The 10,455-nt window shown below is 32.2% G+C and overlaps 1 protein-coding gene across 4 annotated transcripts in view; it reads left to right on the forward strand.

Moving 5' to 3' along the window:
- Positions 1-6,448, forward strand: part of Ir25a (ionotropic receptor 25a) — a 98,326-nt gene extending 91,878 nt beyond the window's left edge. For all 4 annotated transcript variants that reach the window (XM_069831571.1, XM_069831562.1, XM_069831554.1 and 1 more), the window contains one exon: positions 606-6,448. In XM_069831571.1, the coding sequence (XP_069687672.1) occupies positions 606-648 (43 nt within the window). In that variant the 3' untranslated portion in view covers positions 649-6,448. The remainder of the gene's footprint in view (positions 1-605) is intronic.
- The last annotated feature ends 4,007 nt before the right edge of the window (positions 6,449-10,455 follow it).

Genomic DNA, 10,455 nt, shown 5'->3' on the forward strand with positions numbered 1-10,455 from the left:
TACGCAAGGAGCCTTTTTATTGACGTCAATATAAAATATATTTAAAAAATCTAATGTCAAAACTATTAGCTTAACGGCACCAAATTTTATACAGATGATAGTATTGTAGGCATGTTTATGTAGTTCAGATTTTGGATGAAAATTATGGAAGTTTTAAAACTCATAATGTTTAAGCAGACACATATATAAGTGTACAAGTACAGTGTGTTTCCCCTAAAATGACGTAAAAGTACCCGCCATTGGAAAAAAAATTCAGTTGCATGTCGTCCAACAATTCTAGCAAGGTTTTGCGCAGAAAAGTTAAGTAAATAAGCCCGGATAGGTTATTTGGCAGTATGTAAACCCCAATCAAATGATGTCTGATGATACTGGTCCACATGTCAACAACAAACAGCTGCTGAAATCTCCTGTAACGCATAGCATATAGATTTTCAGCATTCCAAACATGGCTGTTGTGGAAACTGAAGGCACATACTAAATACAGAAGATAAGTGGAGAGTGAACGGCTTTTACTGCCATATATACTCGATTACAGCCCTAGTTCAACCTTACTTCTTAATCTTCAGTAAACAGTTTTCTAATGCTTGTTGTATTTCTCCTTACAGGAGACATGCAGCACCTTTAACAGGAGTGGCAAACCCGTGGTAGATGGTACGTGGCCTGCAGGTTGGTAATTTTCTACCAACTTTAAATCAAAGAACTATGGAATCAAATAATCAGACAAGAAATTATGCAATTGTTGGGAAAATTTAACTTTCACGAATTTTTAATTCAGTGTTTAATACATTACACTTCGTTTTTTTACGCCATAAATTAAGGAAGCCAATATCCAAGCACAGAATGCATGTAGGAGGTTATCTGGATTGTCTTGAGAGAGGTCCTTCCTCTAGGAACGTGTGTGACCCACCTGCTTTAATAGAAAAATTATAAGCGAATTAGGAAGAGCAGCCATTACAAGTGTTCTGATTAGTTGCGTGAGACACATTCTATTACAGTACTCTAGCTGAAATTGAAGAAATAATGCTGTCAACATTTGAAAAGTTTTAGCATTATTGATGGAGAGAAATTCGCCTCCTGTCCCTTAAGTATCATGTTATTTAACCCACTCTAATCTTGTCACAGTCCTCGCCTCCTGGGCTTCTGGTCCAGGGAAAATACTCGTCTGTATTTACACAAACCTTGATTGTACTTTTGGTTCAGGATAAATAGTGATTTTTATTTACTGTGAACTGTATGGAAATAAATATCTCTGGTGAATATTGCCAGCACTGCAGTGCTCGCTTCTCATTGGATACGCTAGCAAAGACTGTTTTGCGCTTCACAGCATTCATTTTTATGCACATTTGTAACTTGCATACAAAATTCTAAAATTCGGTAGGATATTTCGTCATTTCAGTTTCAGCACAGTCAACCTTCATGGTTTCCTTTTTCCCAAATCTTAAATTTTATAATTTGTTGGTTTAATCTTGTATTAACTTATAGCAGTAACATTTTAAGAAAACGTTGATTTGTGGTTCATTTTTATATCTTACTGTTGGATATACCAAATAAAAATGAAAAAGAACCAAGTTTCATTCTAGTTACCTAAATTCGGTGACTGGCTTGTAAGCTATTTGAGCACATAAGATTTCTTATATTTCATACTTGACATGTTCACTCTATACTGTGTGCATTGAGGATCCAAGATGGCTTAGTTCACACGACAGGCAATGGATTGTTTTTGTTAAGATCGGTAGTGGGAAGAGTCATTCATCTCGAATTACATCCAAGTTGGCTCAGAAATCCACTTAGCCTTCTATATAGAATTAATATAAAATCCTTCTTGGGTATTAAAGGTGGCCACATCACCACCTTCCTGTGTGGATATCCAGAAAACATGGGCGTGAGTGTACTTACCTGCCTCTTTACTACTTAAAGAGTGGTACACAAACACGTGGGCTTATAGTACCTACACTGCAGGTAGTGTCGGTATATAATGAAAATATGTTACGATATGATTAATGTGACTATTGACTGTTAAATTAAACAATTTATACGTTTGTGGCAATTTGGCGTTTCATCACTGTTGAATTCAACACACACAAACAAACCTGCTGCTGTCGTTTACATTACTGCGTATTTTAAATGTGTTTAATACTGTATAAAATAATTTCTTGCTTAAAAATATAAATATAATTTTTAAGTGTACTTTCTTTAACGCAAAATCCATGTACAGTATTTTAAACTGGTTTAAGTTTTAAGCATATATTTTAAGTAATGTATCATTGTCAGAATGATGTTTGGACAAGATCTCCTATTTCTAATAAAATGTATTAAGCTAAACAGAAGAAATCATAATGTATATATACCATACTTAATAAAAACTGGTATTATAACATTATATATACATTAAATTAGAGCGTGGTTGACATGACTATGAAACTTCCATTGAAATAGGTATGATTGCAATACATTGACAAATTTTCTGGCAAACAGCTGGTTAGGGAACCAATTAATCTAGTTGTTAGGTAATATAATATTCTATACAGTTGTTTTGTAAGAGCACATGAACTAATTATTACAAAATAATATTGTTAACTGCAAAATATTACTCACTAATTACTGTTATTGTGCACAAAATACTTAAACATCATTATATTAATTTTATTAAATTTGGTTTCTTTTGACACAATTGTAACATATTTATTCAAAATAATTTACTATATTTAGTATTTAATAAGTTTATATATTATATGATACAGGGTGGAAATGAAATAACTCTGCAGATTTTCAGAGTGAATGCTTCATGTTGTATGTAACAAAAAAGTTTAATACCATTTTGGTGAAAAGTCCTAGTTTTCTCAGAAAGAATTTTTTTTTTCTCAAATGTTTAACACACTCTTATTCGGTAACTATTGCGAGTAGGATTGTGATCTATAATAGTAATAGTAATAATAATAATAATAATAATAATAATAATAATAATAATAATAATAATAATAATAATAATAATAGTTTTATTTTCCCTGGCAACGTTAAGGCCATCAGGCCTTCTCTTCCACTCAACCAGGATCAAATCACATACAGAAAAATATATACTGGTATACAAATATTAACTTAAAAAAATAATAAACATAATAAAGTAAAAAAGAGAGATTGAATGCATATACACAATCAGTATTAACTTTAAAATAATAATAATAATTAAAAAAAAATATATATATATAAAATAAAAAAAAGAGACTGAATACATAATCACAAACAGGAAAATACATTCTAGTATACAAGTATTAACTTAAAAAAAAAGAATGAATACATATGAATATAATCTCACAACTAAAGGAATAGTACAATTAGTACGATCAGCACAGCACGTGTAACATTGAGACAATGACAATTACCTAGATATTAGTGTTGATGGAAAAATAAAGTAATGACTGTGTAAAATAATAATAATAGTAGTAATAATAATAATAATAATAATAATAATAATAATAATAATAATAATAAATAAAAATTATACCTAAAAAAACTAATTCTGTGCATTTAAAATATTTTTAAACAACCTAATTTTAAACAACTGGGGACTGTTCATATTGATAGAAAATCTAATAAAGAATCTTTTACCACTCTGGCGTATTTCAATGACATGGATGGTTTTTGTGTAAATTTAATTTAAAAACCATTAATTTCAAGCCACTCAACGATGTGAGCAGATTGCAGTGTCGTAGCAACAAAGGGAGGCTCGTGCACAGAGACAGACCTGAGTTCGTTGATCTCTTACATCTTTAATACGAAAAGAAAGATGACTGTGTTAACATCGATGTTGCCAGACTGCTGAAATTTCCAACTTAATTTTCTAATTAACCGTATATTTAATCACGAAACGTAATATAGGTTTTGTATTCCTTTAAGTGTATCCTATCGTCCCTTTCAATCTGCAGGGTTATTTCACTTCCACCCAATATATATATATATATATATATATATACATATACATACATAGACTGGGATCGTGTTAATATGAGAACAATACGAGCACTGGATGTTTCAAAATACATGATTTAATTACTTGGTTGGATACGCTTACCACATTAATCCAATATTTAAATACCGGTAGTTAATACTTTGTACTTTTATTACTTGTATCGGTACCCATATTAAATGATGCAAGAAAATGACACATCATGAACAATTTATAATATGCCCTCGTAATGTATCCTGCTTCTGAGATGTTTTTCTTTAACTTCGTAACTGATAAACACTATCGTTTTTAATGAATACGACTAACTAATATGTGTAAAACAGCTGCCTTCGCTTTTAAAGTTTATATATGGTAACAAAATGTTCGTGGACTAAACATAATATTATATTCTATATAATATAAAGTCAAGAACTAGAAGCTCCTTATATCTACAAAACTCAAAAGTGAGAAATCCAAATATTTGGAGCAGAAAGAACAGAAGACATGGTACTAGAATCCTAACTTCAAAGATTTCACAGAACATCCGGTCTACTTTACAATGTTAGTAACATTGAAACTGAATTATATTAGTACAAAGCTGCATACAAAATCCTCTAAATAAACTTAGGAAAATAATTAACTCAATTGAAGAGACAGAATGAAACTGTTTCTATGCTTGGAAATGGAGAAACAAAGGACAAGAAGAATAAAACATAGAATTCTACTAATCCTTAGAATTGCTTGGAATGTTTAGGCCTAAATGGCTGGTGGTTGTGTGATTTCAAATAATCGTAGGTCACCACTTGATGAGAATCATCGTGGCATAATCATTAAACAAAGAACTTGAACTTAAATGAATATCGTAACCAGTGCAAGAAAATAAATGCAGCATCCCCTGTTCAATCCACTAGTAATTGAATGTAATATATTACTTATGATGATATTCAAACTTCCTTTATGTTTTGGATTGGTAAGGAGCAAGATGCGCGTAGAGTAGGGTTGATAGCCATAGAGATGATAACGAACATTTTCCCCGAAAAATAGGTTGTAATTGACAATAGAAATTAAATTTGTTCCAAGAAAAATGATCGTCATTTATTTTTATTATCTTTGATCTTCCTGTAAGCTGCATGGGATAATTTTTTTTCTCTACTCTGTAGGTCTTGAAGCTTTTTGCTGTTCCCTAGAACTCCCTGGCATAAAATTTTCGGTATATTGTTAATTTCATTTGTCTTATTTGTGAATTTCTAAGATTGGTGTATTATCCTCACTTGATTGAAAATGAAAGGGACTAACGCTACAGTATTTTAAAGGAAACTATAGTACTGGCTGTGGTGGTGCTTTTGGTGATGGTAGTGGCTGATGGACAATAATAATAATAATAATAATAATAATAATAATAATAATAATAATAATAATAATAATAATATTTGTTAGTACATACATTACAACACAAGTACAATAAAAGAAAGTGTGATGTAATGACACTAACATAGTAAATAATAAAATTCAGACCTAAAAGACCAAGTTACAGTTACTAGAATCTAGAAAATCTTTACAAAAGTAAAATTATTTTTTAGTAATTTTAATGACTATTTTGAATCTTTGTTCAGACTTAATATTTAGGTTTATCTAGCTGATGACTGTTTTAGTAAGTCTAATATTTGGAACTTCTATGTTCAACTTGTTTCTTGTTTCATAGTATTAATATTATAGTTACCACGACATTCTTTCACGAATATAAGATTCAAGTATACATAGGCCTACAAACTTGGCAAGGTCATCATTTCTAATCTTGTGAAAAACGTTTACAGACATTAATCCATATTGGTGGCGATATCTGTAGGTGGCAACAATTTTAATTAAGTCTGGCGGACACTAGTTGTCGAAAGACGTCTAAGTACTTGCACTGGGTATGGGGTAATTTACAATATTTAATTTAAAATGGAGAAAAATATGGTGTTGTGTTACGACAAAATGAAAATGGATGGTGATATTATTATTTTGTTATGACTTAACAAACGACTATTTCTATGGGCTACACAATAAAATTATGGTCAGGTCATACTTTTTCGTAGTTTGATGGTGAAATAGAAGCAGCCAATTACTTATATATTCGCTTTCCATAGCTTAAGACAAGGTCTATTCTATTATTCTTAACCCTAGCACTACTAAGCTTCGATCTGTCACGTGGATGGCTAAGGGGGGCAAAAATTGCCCGCGCTTTGTTTTGATTTTTAATAGACTAAGAATTACTTTACTATGTTACTACACGATTTTCTATATCAGGAACATTAAAAAAAGACACACATATAAGTATTTATGAAAATAGTCTTATAAAAACGTATATTTGGATATTTAAACTTCAGACTTTTCTGTACTAAGTAATGAACAAAACATTATTTTCATATTTAGCCTACTACACAATTGTCTATATCAGGAACATTCTAAAAGACACATACAGTATATGTGTTTTTGAAAATAGTCTTATAAAAACGTATATTTCTCATATAGGCTAATGCTTTGACTTTTTAAACTTCAGGCTTTTCTGTACTAAGTAATCAACAAAACTATTGTAGATCACATATAACAAAACTAAAAATCAAAGTCACAAATTGCTCAATTGTCAATAGCTTTTTTTTCACTCACTTTCACTTTCATTTTCACAGTTGGTGCATATGATTGTTTTTGCAGAATGAGTGGAACAAACATATTTACAGCACCTGCAGCAAACTATAGACACTTTTGTCATTTTGTCTTTTTCCCTTTTAGAGCTTTTTGTCTTCAAGCAGAGATGACATCTTCCCCGTGAATACGATGCACCAGAAGGAACAACTACACTAGTACTGGGAAGCGTTTTCCCTAGAACACTTTCTATTGCAGAGATGATAGGCTTTTGCAAACCTATAATATTCTTGGCTCTCTCTTCCACAACTGGCCTAACTAGTTGTTGGCCCAACTCTAGCATATAGAGCCTTCTTGCATTATGCTTCTTCTTATTCCAGTCGGGGTTGTTTTTCATGAAAATTGTTCCACCATTGAGACATGCAATATCTATCAAGGTGAAAAATATAGATAGTGGCCACCTTCTAGTCCCCCGCTTCACAGAGTGATGTCGCGTCATTTGATCAATGCTGTCTATACCTCCTTTTGTTTCATTATAGTAGAGATTAACATCTGTTTTCTTTTTCTCTGTCGACTCATCCACTTTTCTATCATGTTGTGTGGATAGAAGTAGGAGATTCTTAGTGGGCTTGAGTCTGGTGATGTATGAAACCAAGGTAACTGGTGCCTTGCCTGTTTTCGGGTCTGTGAATAAGAATCTAGAGGAATATATCTCTCGACCCTGCGTCTTCTTTAGCTCTTCCGGTATGTGCTTTCTGTTACTCTTCAATGTCCCCACCAAAGTCAGCTTGTCATCATTGTAAAGTTCCTCCGCTAGTTCGATGGATGTATAATAACGATCCGTTGTTACATTTCTTCCAGTCCCTTCCAGCGGCTTCACTAGGTGTCTAACAACTGCCTTTGCACTCCGTTCCTCGGCGGGTCGCTCGTCCTTTCCTGCATAGACCTCCATTTTCAGAATGTACCGGGTGTGTGCATCCGATAACATCCTAATCAATATGCCATATTTGCCTGGCTTGTCTTTCATAAAGACTTTAAATGGACATCTTCCTCGAAAGAGCGAGGGCATTTCGTCGATTGTTAGATGTGCACTAGGTATGTAGTATTTTACAAACAATTCGTCAATTTTATAGAAAACTTCACGAATGGGGCAAAACTTATCTTGCTTTCGTCTTTCAGTTCTTGTTTGCTTATCATTAAATCTAATCAAGGACAGAAGTTCTCCAAATCGAATACGACTCATTGTAGCTGTGTAGATGTTCTTGCCCAGTACTTTTCCCCATAAATCATCAATTGGCAGTTCAATGTCATTATTTGCACCCATGAGTATCAAAATACCAATGAAGGCATATAATTCTTCTGTGTTTGTATGTTTTAGATTCCTAATACTAGCTTCTTCATTAGTATGATGCACAATAATGTTCACTATTTCAGGAGTTATAAACTTTTGAAAGATTCTGACGCATTAGAGGTCAAACCTTCATGGAAACTCACTATATTCTGTACTGGCCTGCGGACTTGCCTTGGAGGTGCAGTAGTATATTCCCTACCACTTCTTGCTATAACAGCGATGTTAGAAGTAGAAGCGTGCTGCTGATCAGGGGATGAACTTCTCGAACTTGAGTCACTTTCAATTTCTCTGTGATATTCAGGTCACTGTCGTATGTCACAACATTATCATCTTCTTCTGGATCACTTGCATCATCTATATTATCTTCATTTACCATAGCTGTCACCTCTTTTTCTGTGAGAAAACTCCGAGACATTTTGACACTCTGATTATTACGAGACATTTCACACAACTAATTTCCAACTGTTCCAGTTTGAATAACAAGACAGTTATTACTTTAAAAGCAACAATGACAACATAATTTGAATTAAATTTGTATATACAGTGGTACCAACAATCAAACAATGTATATTAATCTGATTATTGATCAATATTTTCAGACAGAAAAATTGTCACACCCATGTCTAAGGGGGGGGCAAAAATTGCCCGCACTATAAATGAAGATGGTAGGCAGATTTAAATAAATCATAAAAATTATAAGCCCATGTCATTATATACTTGAGATATTAATCTACAACTACCTACAATCTTGTTTCTTCAGGTCAACAATTACATAGTCTACACAAATAAAACAAATAGTGCGGGCAATTTTTGCCCCCCCCCCCCTTAGCAGTGCTAGGGTTAAGCACTACAACGGGATTGTTCTGGATACACGATCAAGTTAAAGGTCCCAGCCTTGAGAGTAGATGACGTCACGAGCAGTGGGAAGTGTTTCCTGTGGCCAGTACCTTCTATTCTATTTCCCTTGGTATCAACGACAGTGTTGACAGTTGCGCAATAACCTTGCAGTTAAAGCGACTAGATATAAAACCAATTAAAACAGATGACCTATTGGAACGATAACAGACGAGACATTGCTATATTCATAACAGAAATATGGATGTTTTCAATATATTTGTTTTGCTTTCTTTCCGCATTAGTCACATCACTTTTATTTATTTATTTATTTATTTATTTATTTATTTATTTATTTAGCTATTAATTCATTCATCCATCCATCTATTCATTCATTCATTGCTTTAGTAATTTAAATTCTCATTAGATGTCAGTACTCATAATGTAATCATACATAGTGAAAAACTTAAGTAGTCTCGTATAAAGGCTTGGTTCTCTGTCGTAATCTGTTAGATTTTAAGAAGCTGCGGTTTATTTTAATATTTAAAAAATAGTACCTGTAACCGTTTTTATTTTAATAAATCATAATTAATTGAGAACTTGTCACTCTATGACAAGCAATTTTGGTTGAGAGAGAATGTTTTGTGGGACTTGTTTGTAATGCAAAGGCAGGCAGGATACAAGTGGTTTTAAGTGTTAATTGAATTTCGTCAATATAAATAATTTTATGATATGATACAGCTTAATTGTAAATAATTATAAATATACTTTTTTCTGATCATAAGATAAATTTTATTTGTTCAGTATAAATTGAACTAATGGTTCTTAGACACTTGTATGAAATTAAAGAAACTTGAAAATTTGTATATCTATTGATTCAGCTCCTTCTTGCAGAGAAACAAAGTTGTATAGAAGTTAAGAATTTATAAATAAATGTACCGTACAGTACTGGTACACGAGAAGTGAATTAGTCAAATAATATTTTAAATTAGGTATGATACAATTTAATTTAGGGAGGCTTTTATCTGACCTCTATTGAGATTCTGAGTGACCATTTCTCAGTTCACGAGATGAATCGTAACAAATGATTGCACAAAGTGGATTGCTGCATACTGGATAATTCTCTTTATAACACTGATATTATTCTGTGTTAAAAAGTGTGAAGCCTTACAATAGTTTCAGATTTGCATACTTGAAAACAAGCTATGTTTATAAGTTACGTTATGTTTGCTCTGTTGTAGTTTGATGATATCACTCTATAATACAAGTACATCTCGTGTTCCTCTAATTGTGGTTTTTACAGAACTTATTGTTACCGGTACTGTAATAGTTCCTTGTAAAACATTTTTAATTGCATTAAACAATAAACCAATGCATCACCAGTACAAACATAATATATCGATCTAATCAAGCAGATAAAAACAAACCCAATTTATACTTACACGAGAATATGTACATAAAGAACCGAAATAGAAACTGCCTATTATAAAGTTAATTTGATTAATGGCACAGATTCTCTGCAAATGAATAATGACATTAAAATATTGCACATGTTAAACGGATTATTGTAAATTTGATGTAGAAATGTGATTGTTTTAATAAAACATTCTTACAGAGAAAAGCAATTTTATTTTTTGTTCATAATATAAAAAATGCATTCTTAATGGACCAGATTGTCAGACCTACCTACAACACGCGTTCA

Source organism: Periplaneta americana, chromosome 1 (genome assembly GCF_040183065.1).
Source record: "Periplaneta americana isolate PAMFEO1 chromosome 1, P.americana_PAMFEO1_priV1, whole genome shotgun sequence".
In the NCBI taxonomy this organism is placed as follows: domain Eukaryota; kingdom Metazoa; phylum Arthropoda; class Insecta; order Blattodea; family Blattidae; genus Periplaneta; species Periplaneta americana.